This window comes from Lagopus leucura, unplaced genomic scaffold (genome assembly GCF_019238085.1).
Source record: "Lagopus leucura isolate 7727_CA_CO unplaced genomic scaffold, USGS_WTPT01 Super-Scaffold_100024, whole genome shotgun sequence".
NCBI lineage: Eukaryota > Metazoa > Chordata > Aves > Galliformes > Phasianidae > Lagopus > Lagopus leucura.
Genome location: NW_024962276.1, coordinates 5135539 through 5154797, shown reverse-complemented (window position 1 = coordinate 5154797; position 19259 = coordinate 5135539). Strand labels below are relative to the sequence as shown.

The following is a 19259-nucleotide window of genomic DNA, read 5'->3' as shown; positions in this document are numbered from 1 at the left end:
GCGGGGCGGCGGCGGAGGCCCCGCGCTGGGCCGGGGGGGTCTGGCAGCTTCCCGGTGCCCCTCGGAGCGCTTCCAGACCGGATCCCTGGCGGCGGCGACGGGCATGGAATCGGTGCAGCATTCTTCGACGCAGCGAGACGCTGTGAGAGAACTGAGGTGAGCGCTTTGGGTGGTGGGGGGGGCGAGTATCCGAGTGCAGCTTTTCGGGAGAAAAGTAGTTAAGTCTTTACTTAATTACCTCAGAATTAGCGAATCGTGCTTCTTAACGGAGAGTTACAGGGCTTGGCGGGGTCATGCGGTCACATGAAATACAGCAGAAAAGCTGATTTGAAAAGGTTGGGGATGGAGAGCGCTGGGGGGGGGGGGGGCCGGGGGGGGCAGGGGGGGCCGGGGGCGGGAAGGCGGGAAAGCGGCGTGTGAGGAGCGCGGGGCTCGGCGCCGTGAGGACAGGGCGTGAGGAGAGCTCTGCCTTTCACTGCGTCTTGTTGGTGACTTGTGGCTAAAGAGAGCTTCTGCTGAAAGGGTGTTTGAGTGGCTACCCGTGAGAGGAAAAATATTTCTAAAAACAGGGGAAAGAAACAACCCCGCAGCCGTTTACTCGGAGGTGTTAAGACTCTCCCTAGCATAGCGTTGTAAACGTTTTGGCTGAAGAAAGCTGTGCTGTTTGATCGTTGCAGGAGTTGGGGACGATGCGTGCTGCCTTGGCTCCTTGCTCGTGCTCCAACATCTCACGGGGCTTTGGGTCCTGCCTTTCCTGTGGAAAGGTCCGTGTGTGCGGTGTATCTGCTCACACAGCACGTACAGCCCTGGGGATGCTCACGGTTAATTGCCTCGCAGAGGTGCATGCAATCCTAACCGTGCATTTTTCCTGTGTGTGTAGTCCTGATCTACAACGAAAGTGAGTTTTCATATAAGGACGTACTTGAAACTTTTGCTATAGTCTTTCTCGTGTTCTTTAATGGTTTTAAGCTCAAGGAGGGAACGTTTAGATTGGATGTCAGGGGAAGTTCTTCAGCACCTCACCACTCTCTCTCTGTGGAACAGGAGCCCAGAGAGGCTGTGGATGCCCCATCCCTGGAGGTGTTCAAGGCCGGATTGGATGGAGCCTTAGGCAGCCTCCACTGGTACCAGGTCTGGAGGATGGTGGCCTTGCGTGTGGCAGGGGGTTGGAACTTGATGGTCCTTGGGGTCCCTTCCAACCGAAACCATTCTATGGTTCTGTGATTCTTATTCCTAGTGTGGATACTGGACGTTTTGAATTGAATTTCCACCTATAATGACTGGTGGCTGAAGCGTTAATTCAGTTTTGTTTCCTCAGATAATTGTCTGAAGAAATTAATTGACAGAGTTCCCCAGAAGTGCATCTCTTTGACAGCAGGATGAGGTCTGCAGCATTACTGACCTTTTTTTTTTTTTCCCATGAGGAATTTGTTCTAGAATAGCTTTTGGCTGACTGCAGCATATAAACTGTTGTGGAGAGGAACTGTGGCTCATTGGCTCAGTGAGGGGCGCGAGGTCTCTTCCACATGTGCTGTGTGTCACCTCGAGTGGGAAGTCGAGCGGGACATAAAAATACTGCTCTAATAAGGGGTGTCATTTTGGGATTCATTATTAAACCTTCTAGCAGTGGTTGTAGGGTCCTTTAAGGCAGATGGTAAACGTCTCAGTGTGTGTGTATATATATATATATGTATATATATGTATTTTTTTTTTTAAGGTTCATTTATAATGAAACTGATGGTAAAGTGAATTCCTTTTTAAAAGCTCTGATAATAAAAATTACCATCTTACTGAAAACAGAGCCAGAATACATGTGTTTTGGTGGTAGTTGAGAGGAGCAGCAAGTTTGCTTTTGGTTGGAAGTGTGTGCTTGATACTTGGAAGCTGGAGATTATGTTTGTACTAACCTGTGGGTGAAGGCACGTGATTGATTCAAAGCAACAATAAGTTCTTTTAAATCTTGAGCTTATAGAATTAACCACATTAAATCTACTAGGGGGAAACAATTCGGTGTGTGAGGTAGGATGTGGCTGCAGCTTTTGTAACAAGCCTTTGAGTGTGGTGATAGTGCTACGGTGCCACATCTGCATTTCTCCTCCTGCATGAGAAGAATGCAGAATTTCACACCAGTGAAAGCTTGATCTGAAAGACCCTTAGCCTTCTGCCTCCTTTACAGCGAGGATCTGAATGAGCTGGAGCTTCAGAGCTTAGTTACTTTCTCTTGAGCAGATGGCATCCTTGGGTAGCGAAGATGCATTTCAGGACTCAGCAGCCCTTTCCCTGCATGATTTAGAAAGCCTGCACCCCTTCCGCAGCCGTTCTGCGAGTGTCAGCAGCGCAGGGTCCAGCGGCCGCCTGCAGCTGCGGCAGCGCGTGGCCCAGCTGATGGCTTGTGTAGAGGACATCAGCTCCGATGACGAGGTGCACGAAGAAGTGTCTCGCACTCTAGATGAAGCTTTCCTTATCTGGGGGAAAAAAATGAAGGACAAGTGGCGAGAATTCAGGTTACGTTCCCTCCAGTTGGTTGTCTTGGCGTTTTCAGCTTTGTGTCGGTTTGAATGCTAGTTAATAAATACAGTTCTTCTCTATCAGTAGAAATTCTGTTTGCATTTCAGTTTTAGCACTGGTTTTCTGTGATGTTGTTTGTTTGTAGACTACATTTAGTGACCTGGAATGTGGGCACAGCTTCTCCACCTCCTGATGTCACCAGTTTACTTCAGCTCGATTCCCTGAGCCCAGCTATGGATATGTATGTTATAGGGTAAGTAAATGTTAAAGAACTTATGTTGTGAGTTTACTGCAAAATTGGCTTTCTGCAGTAGAGTCACTGACTTAGAAGAGAGATGCTGTGTTGGCACCAAGAGCATGTTCATTTTGATACGTGTGTTAGCCAGAATTCAGCATGTTGTGAAGAAGTCAGTGCAGGAAAAGTAATCTGGATGTATTCAGCTTACAGGAAGTGAACTCGAAAATCACAAATTTTCTGTCTGACTTGGCATTTGATGATCCGTGGAGCATTTTCTTCATGTCTGTGCTGTCTCCACTGGGATATATCAAGGTAATTCTTTATGTCTCTTAACTGTTGCAGCAGTGAAAGAAAATGTTTTCCCTGGTTTCATTTATCTATTTTTTTTTTCCCCTCAAATTCATTCTTATCCATAAAAGATAAGTTGATGGTGTCTTTTGCAGCTATCAGTCATATCTGTAGGTGAATGTTGGAAATGTTTCTCTGACAGACCCTCATGTTTTTTTGGTTTATTGATAAAGGCATTTAAAAAAGGTCTCTATTAGTAATAATCATGTCTCTAATTTTAGCAGTGAAAATTGGGCTTAGTTCTTCATTTCTCATTTGGAACAGTTGGGCAGCTTTGATGCTTTTGCAGGTCAGCTGTTCGAATACACTGGCAATGTCCAGTTTAATTGCTGTCGAAGCATGTGATGAGTAGAAGAACATCATAATGAGAATACATTCTCAAGGGGCAGAGAAGTGAAGATTACTTACAATCACATGAATTGTAAGCATACAATCAACAGCATTTTTCTTGTGGCCACAACATCTCTCTCTCTCTTATTTGTAGTATTTTTGTTGATCTGTGCAATACTGGGGAAGTGTGTTGTGATGCTTCTGATGTATTCTGCTTAATACCTGCTTTCACTATAAGTATCCCAAGCAGTGGCAGTGATTTTCATTAAGATTGGTAAGGTTTCTTCTTTTTCTTTTTTCCCCCAACTTCTTTGCAGGTGAGAATTGATTGCAAATAAGTAGAAACAGGATTATAACAAGTATATAGATTATTCTGAAGGCTTTACTTCAACTGATGATATCATGTGGTAGTTTAAATAGCAAGATTTTGTGGTAGAACATGGGGCATAAGATCAGCTAAAATGCTGGTGTTTCAGCTATGTGAACAGTAAGTGTAGGAGGATATCCTGAATATCTCAAATAAATAGAGATCAAAACCCTTTGAATGGTTTACTGGTTTTCTAAATCAAGCATTATTTTAGAGTGATTTTGCTGAGATTATTATATTATCTGCACGCTAATCAGACTCAGTAGTTACTCAAATCTTTTAACTCTAATTAAACAAAACAAAGGACCCATTGGGAATTACAAAAAGAAAAGAAAGCACAGTTCCTTGCAGCATAAGTCACTGCTGATAACCTTTCAGAAGCTGGCTGCAGGCTGACGTTCAGGCCCTGTGTACAGTTGAAAAGAATTCCCAGTGGCACGCGTGGTTGGTTTTGAATTTTAATTTGTGAATGCAGCACTTTGGACACACTAATGCTGCCACCTAATGGCTTTCAGCAGGACAGGATTAGCCCTAATAATGAGGTGAACTAGGTCATGGACATGGCTCCCGTGTTACTGGCAGGCCAGTTCAAAACCAAACAGGGGGGTAGGAGAGCTTATGCAGGACTCATCTGGAAGTGGGCTGATTTAGAGGAGGGTGGTTACCTGTTCTGTGATGGTCTGTTGGTCCTGAGGAGTGTTTGGGGACAAATACAGCAAATAAACACTGAGCTTTGGAAAACAGACGGAGCTGAGCTTGTGGACAAGATCTCTCCTTGAAAGGGGCTGAAAGACTTCGTGTCTCATGCCTGTAATTATGTAAAGGCAAAGAGTGCTTATACCCTATGTCTGATATTTCTGCTACCTAGTAACTGTGATTCATCATTTCAGTATTTATGGTTAGTATTTCATTGGGTTCAAGGACAATGCAAATGGTAGCATGTGTTCAGAAATCATTGAGCAGCATAGATGAGGAGGCACAGAACGAAGGGACTCTGTAGGAAATTTTAGATCCAGTTGGTGCACTTGTCCTGAATTTCTGTTGTTGGTCTTAAGATCAGTTTTTAGGTAATGTAGTCTTTCCCTAAGGTCAGCCAATACAAAATTGAAGTGCAATTAATAAATTTCAGTGCCTTTTAGTTTCAATTGTATGGTTATCATTAAGCAAATACTTAAACGGAGTTCTGTGCCTCCTGCCAGGAATATCATACAGCTCAAGTTTATAAATTTTTAATGGTCAGCTCCATTTGACTGCCTTCACCAAAAAAAACCACAAAGCAAACAAACAAAAAAGGCAACCATACCTCTAGTTTAAAGCTGAAATAACATCTTAGCTGCTAGTTGAGCATCTTTGCTTTGGAAGTGTTCAGTGAATTGTTTTCTTCAGGCCATTGCATGCAAGATTTAACACTCTGTACACTCAGAGTTTTTGTGGATGCCTTGAAGTTACTGCTGTGCCTTCCGGGTATTTCAGTGGCATTTAACAACTTTGTTCTCCTGGAGGACTTGCAGGCGTGCACTGTTAACATCATGGGTGAAAAGAGAAGGATTTGTTTGTGTTAATGAACGGAATGATTAAAGAGGGAGAGAGGTGGTGGTGGGGCAGTCTTTAGAAATGTATAGGCAAATAATGTTTGGAGTTCAACTTCAAATTTGCAATATCACACACTAAGGCTAAGTGAGAGATTGATCAGAAGTTGTTTATGACAGTCTACCATAAGAATGTGTGCTTCACAGCAGTGAAATGCATCTCCCTGTACAGCATCACAGTGCCATGGCCAGGCTTGGTGCGAGGCCCGCACGACTTCTGCTCTGGTGTGCTTTACCTAACGGCTCTATGAAGTACATCCAAAGAGTTTCAAACACCTCTGGGAAATGAAATGACCATTTTGTATCTTTCACAGCTCTCCTCCGTCCGCATGCAGGGATTGCTGCTGCTGGTCTTTGTGAAGCATGCCCATCTTCCTTTCGTACGGGACGTTCACACCCACTACACACGCACGGGCCTGTATGGATACTGGGTAAAGAAATACTCACTATTTAATTTCACTGATTCCTTATGGTGCTTTGTACCTCTGAATGGCTTGGCGGTTCGAAGCTGATGTTCAGCACAGACCATAATATTTCGCCAGTTTATTATTGACACACAACAACTTATGTAGAAAGAAATTGTATTCATTTAAATCGAAATAGCGGGATTTGAGATTTTACACGTGGTGGTAACAGTTGTGTTTGCAGGTGCTGACTGTAGTTTTGGACAGCATTGTTGATCTTCTGTGTTCCAGGGGAACAAAGGAGGAGTCACCATCCGGATGTCCCTCTATGGACGTACAGTTTGTTTCATAAACTGCCATTTGCCAGCACACATGGAGAACACGGAGCAGCGGCTGGATGACTTTGAAAAAATTCTGGAAATGCAGTTTGAAGAAGAGAATATTCCAAGTACATTGGATCACGAGTGAGTCGCTCTGACAGTATTCTGTCTGTGTTGTATTTATCTCTTAAAAGTGCCTCTGTAGGTTTAGCAATTTAATTATTAATGAGTTCACTAAAATCAGGTAAACACGCATGAAACACGAGTTTAAAAATCATTAGTTCTCCTCTCCCAGTATGTGTTTGATCATTCTGTTTCATTCTCTTGATGGTGCCTGTGGGCAGGTTTCATAACACCTCGTGTCATTGTGTAAGAAAGTACAAATGTTAAATTTCAGTTTTGTTTCTGTGACATCCAATGTGGAATCCCAGCCCCTGGGTGAAACAATAGCAGTGAGGATTTCCTAAGAGGTCTTTGTTTATTTGAATTGATGCCTTTCCTGTTGTCTGAAGCATTGCTGTTGGTACGCTGCAGTGCTACATAGTAACTGCTTTCCTTCCTAATAGCTACAAAACACCTGCTTTGTACCCCTGCTTTCCCAAGGTGCTCCAGATTAACGTTGCCAAGCAGTGAACAGGTCACGAATTTTGTTACTTATTTTACTTACTGTGAAAATTGAATTCTAAATCTGTTTCTAAGAGATACGTAAGTCATTAGGGTGCTTGGGATAAGGTAATATGTGGGCAGTATCGAGCAAGCAGCAGGAATGCAAAGGGCTTAATTGGCTGTTCCAGTTCCTTTGAATTTCTTGTTTAGCAGGCTGTACCTCTGGAAGCTTATCTATAACTTAATGTTTGTGTTTGTGCTGTTCAGGTTAAGTAATCTAAGTGATTAGAGCACCTAATTAGCATTATGGTTTATGTCCTATTGAATTCTTCCCTTAGTTAATGAATTCCTACAGACCTGCTGTGGTTGTTTGCTTGTTTAGTGTTCTCTTCTGGTTTGGAGATCTCAACTTCCGAATAGCAGATTATGGCATTCATTTTGTGCGAGAATCGATAAACAACAAGCGATACAATCTGCTGTGGGAGAAGGACCAGGTATGCTTCTTAATTGCTGTGTTCTTATTACTGTGGTCCAATGGATACAAATGCAATGCAGTCATTAACGTTAGCTCTCGAGTTTCTAATTTCTATTTAAAAAGACAAATTCTGAGTAGTCGTGAAGTGGAACAGCTGAACCGCCGGTTCATTCTCAGTTGTAAGCCTCAATTAACTGCAAACTTTTTATGCTTTTAATTTCTTACTCCTAATTTCCTGTTTGGCTGAGTTTTTTTCCCTTATCTTCACGGCCTGTAAATTGTCCGTCACATTAATTTCTCCTTTCTTCTGCTCCCAAGAATTATCTTTAAGAGACTCTTATTGTGGAATGAATTAGAAACTTCTAAACAGATCGTGTCAAGACTTCTGGCAGTAACAAATGGACGCTTCTGAATTTACTTTTCCAAGTGTGATGTACTGACTGAGATGTTCAGTTCTTGGAAAATGCTTTCTCAGGACCTTTTCAAATAACCTTTTGGGCTCTGATTTTTAACCATAACTTTAAAATTTTATTTCTGCAGTTAAATATGGCAAAAAAGAAGGAAGCATTTCTTCAGGAATTCATAGAGGGTCCTCTGCAGTTTAAACCCACCTACAAGTTTGACCTTCATTCGGATGTGTACGATACAAGGTAAAAGCACACAAAGATGTGTTCAGACATGGAGTATTAGAATGAATAAAGAGCTTTGGTCACAACAACCATGCTAAGCAAGCCTGAATGTCCTGAGTATGCTGATTACGTGAAGCTGTTGAGCTTCTGTTCTGTTTGGCTCAACATGTGGGCAAATGTGAAATGTTTCTGAAGAAGCCCAAATCTGCTGATCACATAAGGGAAGCAGGAGTGAATCCTTTTCAGAAAGACTAGATGAACAGGGCAAACTGCTACTTGGTTATGCAGTTTTTGTTTTCTTGAGTGTTAAAAGCACCCTTTGGTTATTTAAAAAAAAAAAAAAAAAAAAAAAAAAAAGCGCAAAAAAAAAAAAGCAAAAGGGGAAGAATAATAATCTGCAGGTTTTTTTTCCTTCCCTGCTTAAGCCTTTCACTCGTTACTGCTGGCATTTGAAAATTAATGTAAATGTGTCTTTACAAATAATTTTAAGGTGTGAAATGGATTATTTTAAGTTTCCATAGTACTGATATTTGTTGTGAGATATTAGCCACGTGTTTCAACAGAAGGATAAGTTCCTGTCCAAACAGAGATTTTCTTGTACTGACGTATTTCTTTATTTCCAGAGAGCAGAAGTCCCTGTTTTGGTTTAAGTAAGAAGATAACCTTCTGGATTTCATAGATTTGTAAATATTTCAGAATCAAAACAACGCTCCTCCTGAGCTTTTGATTTGATTTTTATGAAATATTTGAAAATCAGATGACAGCTGATTTTCGGCAGGGATTTTCTGAGCCTGTCTGAAAGCCGTAGCGTTGTCTGCTCTGCTGCTGCCTGTAACCTTGGGAATTCACTCATTTGGACCCAAAGACCCAAAGAGATATAATGGAACCAGATATAAATTCAGACAACAAAAGACATGCATAGAAATCCAAACCTCGAAATTCTAAGAATGATTCACAGCCAGATCCCTGTGTTAGTTTATTTGAGGAGGAAGAAGAATGCTTATGCATGCTGTGTGAGAGCTGGTCACTTGTCTCTTTTCAGCATCACTGAGAAGTGTGCTCTATATGAAGCACACGGTATTTTGTTATCTTCCATACTTTCTCAGTGTGGATGTTGAGTTTTTCTTTCTCTCCTAAAGTGCCATTTTTCTCTAACACAGTGTGTGTGTTAACCTGAGCTGTTCTTCTGGTATTTTCTTGCACAGCAGAGCAGACAAATGGCATCTCATAAAGATTTCTGTCGGTTTACTGAATTACTGACATGACTGGGTACAGCCCCTCAGTCATTTAAGGTCTTACCACCTTTTTAAAGGTGAATTTGACTTATTTTATGAGAAAGGCTTTAAAAATAAAAAAGTGTGTTGAATATTGAGCCAGATGTTATTTCCACTTTATGATGATTCTGATATTTGAAGATATTAAACTGACAGTTGTCCTTACACATCCTGCTCATTAACTCTTATAATTCAATCCAGCCCATTCTAATTCCTCTTCCATAGGGTATGATCTTTTCTCCATTTCAATTTGAAGTGATACATCCATACAGAGAGTTGCTGTTAAGCCTTCCACTTCAGAGAGAACCACAGAGAGAACAGAGAGAAAGGCTCATGTCTTCTGTTGTTATTGATATGGTATAAAAGGAAACTCTGAATTATGATTGCAGTTTGATGTATATTGCAGTTACAGACACAGTTTTATTAGTAATGGGATTTTTCCATCTTCTTGTAATGGGACAGCAGTAGCTTGGAGATCTGAAATACTGTCTGGTACAGGTGTACCATGCTGCAGTCACATATGATTAATGTCAGGTACCTAAAACGTGTCCAGTTCTAGTTTTTCAGTTGTTCTCAACAATTCTGAATAATTTCAAATATAGTTCAGACCCTACATCTTTAAAGTTGTGTCCCTTTCTTCAGAATGGCTGCGTAGCTGAACCTTATGGCAGTCTCAGTATCATCTCAGTGTTCTTGCATGTTCTCAAGGAGTCTCTTAGGAGAAAGTATCATTTCCCATATGAAGCTGACTAACCCGTTGGAATGCACTTCTCCCCTTCATTTTACTCCTCTCATAATCCTGTGAAACTTATCTCCTGTACGTGGAGTTGCGTTCAAATTAAAGAATTGTTAGTTGTAGAGCATGTTGAACAGAGCTGTAAAATGAAGCCTGGACATGATTGCCTCCTTATATTAATACTCATCTGACAGTCTTTCCAGCTATGAGTAGATTTAGCTTTTGGCAGCTGCTTTTTCTTCTCATTTCACTTTTGTACTCTCATTTCTGCAGTGAGAAGAAAAGAAAGCCAGCGTGGACTGATAGAATTCTTTGGAGAGTGAAAAGTCTCTGCCAGCGTGCATTGAAAGAAGATGATTTCTCTGAAGAAGAGCAGACCATTTCTGTTACATTAAATAACTATATCAGTCACATGAGCTATGGCATCAGCGATCACAAACCTGTTACAGGAACTTTTGGGCTGGAGGTGCTGTCCCTTTTGTTTGTTTGTTTGTTTTTTAAAGTTTAAATCTTACCTACAGAAGCTGCTTTCCTACACTTTGCAAGGCCTAGTCTCTGCAATTAAAGTGAAGGCAGCAAATTGCTATCAGGCTATTCCTGTTCAGTTAAGAGTATCACAGCAAACGTTGCAGAGAATAACTTGAATGGAATGACTGAAAGGCAGACAGGACTTGGCTGACTGCAAATTTGGTTTTCTTGTCTAGTTGAAGCCTCTTCTATCAGATCCTTTGGTCACACTGAGTCCTGAGGGTGAGTGGAGTGCAGAACACGATGTTCTCATCAGCTATTCTGCTGTGCCTGGATTCCCGAGCAGTGCTTGGGACTGGATTGGACTCTTCAAGGTAATGTTACAGCAGCGTGACTCTCTAATGAAGATGGTGAATGTGGAGGAAGGAGTTGATAATCTTTTGGCACAGGACACTGTGGAAAACTCTCAAAAAAACAGTCGTGTGTCCTTAATTGCTGATAGCTCTGTAAGCGAGCGTTTGGTTGCCTATCCAGATGAATGTGGACTTTTTCCCGCTCTTTCAATTATCTGCTAAGATAACGTGGGTTTTGATTAAGTAACGGTTGACAAAAACTGTAAGGAAGAATTGTCCTCTCCTGGTGCCTGAAGTTTAAAAGATTTCTACAGGAGAGAAGGAAGTGTCAGTGAAAGTGTGAGAACAGACAGTTCACATCTTCTCATAAACTAAAGACCTCTGCATACCCCAAAAATGTTTTGGTCTTAAAAGCAAAGTGTTCTAACTGCTCCAGTGAAGCAGTAGATCTGTGTCTTGCATCTTGGAGTTTCCCATGCAGTCTGTTTTGTGACTCCTTCAGAGGGCTGATGGTTTGTGTCTTCCTTCACAGGTGACTTTCAGGCATGCGAATGACTACGTTACTTATGCTTGGGTAGAAGATGATGAAATTTCTTCTAACGAAGACAGTAAACAAGTAATTACATCTTTTTCTAATGCAGTTCCTTTCAGAGGAGTGTTCAAGGCTCTTTTTGTTCCATACCCCCTTCTTCAGGATTTTCTTCTCTTCCTTTCCAGTCAAAAATACGAAGTTACTGTTTAAAATACCTCTTATTTCTTTGTAGTAGTTAGGTAGTCCAGCATCTGTTCTCAGATCTGCTCTTAGTGTTTACAGTAACTGATGAAAATAATTATCTGCGGTAGCTTTTAATTATATTGCATCCTACTGTCATGTCATATTTTGATCTATTTCTCCCACTGAAACAAGTAACTGACCTTTTTTTCATGTGATTTTTCAAAGTTTCTTAAAGATCTTCAATACTTACCATGTGATATTTCTTATTACCATGTTAAGTACCTAATTCAGCAGACACAAGTGGTTGTAGGTATCTAACAGAGCTACAGATCAGTGTGTCTTAGACTTCTCTTCATTTTGGCTTCGCAGTGCTTTGGCCCCTGTTAAGAACTTCTGTCTATTATGTAGCTTTCTAGTTACGATTCCATTAAGTGATTTAAAAAGTGAGTAGTAAACAAGCACCCAAATGTATCTGAAGTACAAATGACCTGTTTCCACTGGTACTTTTCCACATAAACAGGAATTTAATTTTTGAGGCACAGTCAGCCTCCAATAACGGAAAGCAGTTATTCCTCACCAGAGGTTGCATAAGTTAACAATCAAGTTTTGAATAAGAACCCAAATTGCCTCGTATTTGAATCGGTGTTCTGACTCTCAAAATTTCTGTCATCTTGCTTTCACATTACTAAGCTTATAAATCTGAGCACTGTAAATGTTATGTTAGCAGAACACCGTGGGCTGCAGTTCAGGAAGCACAAGTCTTGAGGTACTACGAGCTGAAGTGGTGCATTGCTCTTGTTCATGTAACCCTCATTGCCACAGGGAGGCAGGTCATCTCCTTCAGTGCTGCTTATATGGCTTTGCCCCTTCTCTTACAACAACTCCTGACTTTCTCCTTTCTTGCAGAGCCAAGGCAGCTTGCTAACATGGTGAAAGATATTCCCTTCCTTTCAAATGGTTTCAGAATTATTTGTCCCTTTTAGCTTATGTTTAAAAATTTGCTTATCAACACTAAAATTTTACTGTGTCCTGAAAGGCAGAGACTGCTGTTTTGAAAGTTGCTTTCTCTGTGGCAATTTCACGTTGCCTCTATTCTTATTCTTGTTGACAGGTTTACATGAGTGCTGCAGAAATACCTGATATGGGAGGAGAATTTTTGCTTTGTTATTACAGCAATAATTTGCAGTCGATAGTTGGTATCAGCCAGCCTTTTCAGGTAATATATTGGGAAGCTTTGATTAACTGTGATTGGAATTCTTATTTCTTTTGCTTTCCGTGCATCTGGACATAGATGTGTACAGCTGCTTAACATAGAGGAATGGCAGCAGCAGTAATTGCAAAAAGCTATAATGGAAATGTAATAAGACAGCTTTCTCAGCTTTCAGTTTTTGAAACTTGAGGTTCTGTCAGTTAAATGTAAAGATGAGAGCTCATCTCAGTGCTGCCAAGTTTCTGACAGACCACAAGTGAACTCCTTGTGCTGCTTTGTGTGGCAGACTTGTACAGATGTGCTTCCTGTGCCACTTAAAGCTGGGGAGGGCAGGACGGTTGGAAGTGAGGTTATTTATTTAACAGGACTTGTTTTATTTTTGAAAGGATGATTTGACCTTAATAGAATAAATGAAGTGGTCAATCATTGTTTCTTCTAAGCGAGCCAAAATTTTGCTTCTACTCTTTGCCAAAATTGTTTTGTGTGTGCACAATTTCCCATGCTGCTGGGGTTGTGCTGATGTGTCGTACGATGGTTGAAAGGGAAGTTGTGCGTTGTTGCTGGATGAAGCAGATTGAGAAGGCTATGACACTGTTCCCCAAAGGGATATACTAATGAAAGCTGCTGGGCTGGCTGGTAAATCTCAGGGTTGCTGTTCCTGTTTTACTCTATATACTGGTAAAAAACCTTAGAGTCTGGTGTTTCAGCGTCTCTGAGCTGAAGAACTGCCGCAGACTCTACAGCATGGTTGTGGATATACGTGGACCGTATTAGAAACACACCATATTAGAAACTAAATCATTTAGGTTGCCTTTCCTTTTTCGTGATGCTTAATGCTTTTATATCTTAAATGAGTTTTTTCACTGCCTTTTTTTAAGTTTTGTAATTTCTGCCTATGTGCATCGCTTCTGGTTATCTTAGTTTCTAGCAGGTATGTAGGATGTGTTATGTGATAACATATTGATGTTCAGAAACACTGCGTTGTTCTGTGCTGTGTTAACCTCTTGTTCTGACTGTTGTTTTTCTTCTAGATTCAGCCAAACAGAACATTAATAGGAAAGGATCCAGCCCAGGAAGAGAATGCTTGGATGCAAAAACCTGACAATCTAGAACCTCACAATGAGTTCTGAAGTCAGAAGGGACGTTTAATGGTCCTGATTCAGGAGTCAGATGATTCTTAATGTCTTAATGATTATAAGCTTTTACTCTTAGAAGATGGAGTAATACAGTGCAAGTGAGACAGGTAGGGCTGTTTGGAAACTGAATAAGCTCATAGAAGAAAATTAATTGTGGATGCAGATGTTTTTACTGTTACAGTGAAAGTAACTCTTGCAGTGAATAGGAATTGTACAAATAGCACCCAGTGAATGCTGTGTGATTTGAGATGTTTTTAATCCAATGCTTATCCTAAGCAGGCTGCATTCTGTTATAAGTTTTTAGGCCTATTTTTATTTTTGTAGAGGATATTTTATTTACAATATAATATATTCCCTAAGCTATAACTGCTTAATCACTGATTTCCAATTTTTGAGTTGAAAATGAAGTTATTTAAAAGTTATTTATTAGATATGGCTAGCTAGTTTATTTTAAATTTTTATTTGACTTTTAAATGTAAACTAATTACCTTTTGGGAAACACGTGGTAACAAGTCATACAGCTCAATATTTGGAGGATGGACGTTTTCCTTCTGTAGCAGATCCCTCTTCTTTATGCCTTATTGACACCTTATCGATTTAATTTTTCCAGCTTGAGACCAATTTATCAAAACACACCTTTTGTGTGGGTTTGTGAGGGGGCAGTTCTTCTTTACAAAATAATTCAACAATTTGCCTGTTCCTTTCCTCCCTCTGATTTAAGGTCATGTAAAAGAACTTTTGTAGTTGTCCCTGCATCAGGGTTAGCAGGTTCCCAAAATTTCTGAAAGAAATTGCTTCAGTTGAGAAATGCTGTAGCAAAGGTGAGCAGATCACAGTTTGTGAAGCATTTGTTGGCAGAGCTGCTGAACATCACATTACCCTGACTCTTCTCTGCTGTCACATTTAGAAAGCTGAAGTCATATTTTGGTTCTGCCCTGCTAATACTGTGACACACTGCTGCTGCAACACTGCAGGACTTACACAAAAGGCAAATTTCAGTGGAGTGAGTTCTTCCTTATGGCATAATCTGTGCTGACAAAAAATTGTTAAACTCCAAGTGATAGCAGTCAGGCTGCAAAATTGGTTTTCTTATTGGTGCTTAGACGTGAATGTATCCTGTGCACTTAAGAATGGAAACAGAATGAAGAAGACCGAGTGCTGTTAAGAACCTGAAAAGCAGTTTGTGTTTGTCGATGAGGAAATAGGGATCTTAGGGAAGGATAGAAGGCACACCAACATTCCTCAAAATCTCAGAGCACTTCTTAGTCTCATTTTCTTGGTATGCAGCTTTCAGCTGCTGTGCATGGTAAGTACAGGTAGCTGCTAATCACTGTCTTGTTGGTTATGGGTGGAAAAGGAAATTCAGTTCAAATGGAACAGTGAAGCAAAGGATGCTGGTGTGTGTTGTGGAGTACTGCTTCATAACTGAATGGATTCTATTTTATGCTCTTTCTTAAAAAGTCTTAGCTCTTTTTGTTAGGATTCTTTTTGAGAGAGAAAATGAATACCTTGATGTGAAAATTCTTTTGCAATTGCTTCTGTTATTCACTGTCTGAAATCTTCTGCTGTCCCAGAGTCTGTGTGCTTTGGGAGCTGAAGATGAGTAAACAAGCTAGATTGCTGTAGTTTGGGGATTAAGAGCACCTGGCCTCTGTAAATTTTAGTTGCACCTCTGTGTAATGCTTGGTATTGGGAACTATTTCCAGTTGTAATGAGCAGGGCAGGTTCAGAAGATAGTTCATTGCATGAATTAAAGCTGCCTTGAGGTTTACAGTTTGTACATTCCTGTTACACTTTGGAACAATGTTAGAAACCGTTTTCACGTTTGTAGCAGAACTAAAAGAATTTGTTTTGCACTAAATTCTGCAAATCCGTGACTTTTCATGGCAATTACAGCATCAGACAAATCCCTACTGAAGTGCAAGTCAGATGCAGGTTTGGGTTGATACTCTGCTTCTGATTTTTTTGCTTGCGTAACCGTAATACTGAGATCTATGCAAGGAGAACCCCGTGGAGAGCTCAAAGAGCTGTGATCTTTGAATTCCAGACCACAGCTGGTGATTTATTGTGGACCAAGATCCAGTTTCTTCTAATCAGGGTGCATCTGCCATTCACGAGCAGCGCGGAGGTGGAGCCGTGCAGCCGCTTTCCACGGGCGAGAAACTCAAGCTCCTTAATGTTGTATGAGAGCTGGTAACTCTCAGTCACTGGAGAGAGAAGCTGCATTTTGTAAACTAATCCTTTGCACCACAGGACTTGACTGAAAATGCCCTCAGCTGCTGTGATTGAATCTTCTTGTGTGTCGTAGGATGCTGCACAGAGCCGCTCACTTCTTTCTTAAGTGTTGTGCACACAGTAGCAGTTTTGTTTACTGCTGTTACCTATGGTAGCTTTTCTGATTATTCCATGACCTGTAATGATGCAATTTCTAGCAAAATTTACCTTTTTTTTTTAAAGCACCTTTGATTGGATGTTATGACCACTGGAAATGTTTTTATACTCGTGTTTTCTTTTCATGTACAACTAAAATAAATCCTGGCAGTGAAATGTTCTACGCGGCCTCAATTAATTTGAGAACAAGGTTATTGGTTTGGGTGGGGAGAATGAATTCTATGCATGGTGGTCTTTCTCCAAGATATTTTGGTGATGTTTAATGTTCATGCACAGTAGTACTTCAGTAATACATCCTGTAGGGCTTTGGACTGAAAAAGGCCAAAGACAAATACTGTCCTTGTTTGTGTGAGTGCAACTCGTGATTATAGCTATGGATGTATGCTTGCAGATACAGATACTGGAAACAGTTTTGGTCTTCTAATGGGAGGCAGCAAAATATGGAGTTGTTGAAAGTAAGCTGCATGTTTGTTTCCACAGTTTCTCTTAGTGTATGGTCTCATAGAAGAGGCCAATGGGGAGGAGTGGAATGAAAGATAGTTGAGAATGACACAGTGAAAGACAAAAATTAAAGTGCAGTTTTGCTGGGGGGAAACAAAAGAAGGAATCGATTACAGTTGCTTCTCACGAAGCATTCTTAGATCTATTACAGCTCACTTCTTTGTTCCCTGAGGTTTTGATTGCTGAAGTCTTGATATTTTCCTTGTAAAAACTCTCAAACCACTTCAATTGCTGTTTTAACTCTTAGGAATGGATCCTTCTAAATTGACTTATTCACAGGTTGTGCAATTTCAGACTTTAGTCTTTGTAAGAGGTCTGGTATATTGTTCTTCATATTTCAACATTGGAGTTTTTAACGTAAAATCACTATCAAATAATTTCCATCCAAGGATAACTTTTCATAGCTCCTTGCTGGGAGAATTTATTTTAATTAAAATAGGAAATATGTCTGCCGGGGGATGTTGCTCAGTATAGCCTTATTTCACTTCAGTCTGTGATTTGTAGCTCCCCTCAGGATACGCAGTGTATCACTGCACACAGATAGTAGAACAGCTCAGGGTAAACAGGAAATATTTCGAAGATGTCTTGCGTGTTTGTTAGACCCTAAAAATACCCTTTGATAAAGACTATTGTTTCTCCTACCACGACTTCCTTCTCTGCTCTCGGACGCTGAGTGACACTGGGATGAACTTGTCTTAATGTACTGTGGTTGAAAGGCCAACTGAACAAAGCTCAGATTCGACTTTCCTTGAGAGAGGAAATGATACTCTGCATTTCTAACGAGTATTTCCAGTGGGGTTTTTTTTTCTGTCCTCAGCTGGAGGGATCTGCTATTGGAAAGTGATTGAAGTTCTTTGGTAACAACATGATATTGAGAGCATCGAAACTTGCTGGTTCCTGTCAAAGCAGGAGCACCAGTATTACTGAACTTTGTAACTCCTACATTAAGCTGATAATATCCGTGTTTCCTTATGCCTCTTTTTTTCTTCGTACTTATTTTGAAAGAGAATGGGTAAAAGGATTTTATATGAAGGTGGAAATGTTTGAGGCCAATTTTCTATTTGTACAGCTTTCTTTCATCTTACTCTTTTGCTCTTCAGTGGCAAACTCAAACATTAGAGAGTTGTGTGTCATACAGCATGCAGAGTAAGCTATTCCTTGTGTGGCTGTTTTATTTAACTGAGGCAGTGACACTCAGCACCTAATTAATCTGTACCATACACGTGTTTAGTTACTCTGGAAACTGAGCTTTCAGGGGAACTATTCAGAGTTTGTTCAGTAATTTCAAGTTAAGAAAGACAACATATGAGTGCACACCTCCCACCTTTCCTATTATAATGGAACTGTCTTCTTCCTCTCACAAGGTCACTGCAATTAAAAAAATGAGAACATCTCAGACGTGCAATGTAGAAAGTAGTGAGAGAACCCATGTGGGAGCATTTGGAACACAGGTTGGAAGAATCGCTGGAGGAAAACAGTGAAGAGAGAGGAAGTATGAGATCTTGGAACACAAATTGGTGAGAGGAAATAAGGGGTGCAGGGACAGTTCAGAAAACAAGAACTTGCATCACGAAAACAAAAATATAGTAAATATGTTAGCATGTTAACCATAAATTGATCAAACCGAAAGTTATCAGTTACAGACATTAAACACAGTTTTCAAGTGCAGCTCTTGGCCTTGGCAGAAACCACTCTCTGCTCTTCTTTGCCCTTTTCTATGTATTTTTTCAGTCCCTTTCTGCTTCGTCTGCCCCTTTTTAGATCTTGTTCTCCCTTGTAGCCAACTCCTAGGTGTTTTTTGTTTGGTTTTATACAGAATTCTGGCATCTGTGTTATCATTGCAGTTAAATAACCTTCATGTCCTAGACCATTAATCTTTGTAATGTCCCCGTGCATGAAGGCTAGATAAGACAGACAAGGTACTGCTCCATGTTTCTGAGGCTGGAGCAGTTTTGTTTGGGGAAGTATCAGAGATGCTTGCTTTCTTTTTTAATGTGATAAAATCACTTATTCAGTGAAACATTTTATTGGAAAGTAAGTGGTCCAGGAAATGATTTTTGGACTGGGCCAATCTTCTGTATAACAGCAAAGGCCAGTGGAAGAACAATTCCAGATATGAAAGACAGAACAGTGACAGGCCATTTCTTTTCAGTAAGTTCTTTGTTGTGTCTGTTCTTGAAGCAGCATCCTCTGGAATTCATCTGGAGAGTTGGAAAGTCAAGTTTGGCTCTCCAGAAAAGATAGAAGGAATTGTCCTGTAATAGCAAGACTGGAAATACCTGAGTTCAAACCGATGTTTTATTCTCTGTTGTCACTGTCAGGCTTTCTGCTTCTGGGAGGGGATTGTGGGTGCATACATCTAGATGCTACATTAATGAATGATACAGCTGTAGTAAAGAGCTGTAATTGTACTTAAAGTAGTATTTACCAGCTTATTTTTGTCAAATTTGCTGTGGGATTTTTTCTTTAGTACCATGCAAGCTGGTTTCCTTTGTCCTGCTTACTGACTTGAGGATTCAGTTAATAATGATTTCATTCCAGAGTAATTTGAAGAACTTCCTGTAGTTACCATGGGAGCCATCAGTATTTTCTATCTACTAGAAACCAAACATTATAGAGCTGAAGATGAAGACTCTTTTCTCCGTAAGATTTCTTGGTTCA

The 19259-nt window shown here is 40.5% G+C and overlaps 1 protein-coding gene across 1 annotated transcript; it reads left to right on the top strand.

The window, feature by feature from the left end:
* The first annotated feature begins 15 nt into the window (after window positions 1-15).
* Window positions 16-16257, top strand: INPP5K (inositol polyphosphate-5-phosphatase K). The gene is made up of 12 exons (XM_042879426.1): window positions 16-156; window positions 2654-2761; window positions 2950-3058; window positions 5695-5811; window positions 6076-6248; window positions 7093-7204; window positions 7726-7835; window positions 10098-10290; window positions 10529-10666; window positions 11178-11261; window positions 12472-12576; window positions 13602-16257. Exons 1-12 carry the CDS (start codon window positions 104-106, stop codon window positions 13698-13700), a joined length of 1401 nt encoding a protein of 466 aa, XP_042735360.1. The 5' UTR covers window positions 16-103; the 3' UTR covers window positions 13701-16257.
* The last annotated feature ends 3002 nt before the right edge of the window (window positions 16258-19259 follow it).

Coding starts and splice junctions, on each gene's coding strand:
- INPP5K (XM_042879426.1), top strand. CDS start 104: ATGGAATCGGTGCAGCATTCTTCGACGCAGCGAGACGCTGTGAGAGAA. Junction 10,291..10,528: donor CAGGAACTTTTGGGCTGGAG/GTGCTGTCCCTT, acceptor TTTCTTGTCTAG/TTGAAGCCTCTTCTATCAGA. Junction 10,667..11,177: donor ACTGGATTGGACTCTTCAAG/GTAATGTTACAG, acceptor CTTCCTTCACAG/GTGACTTTCAGGCATGCGAA.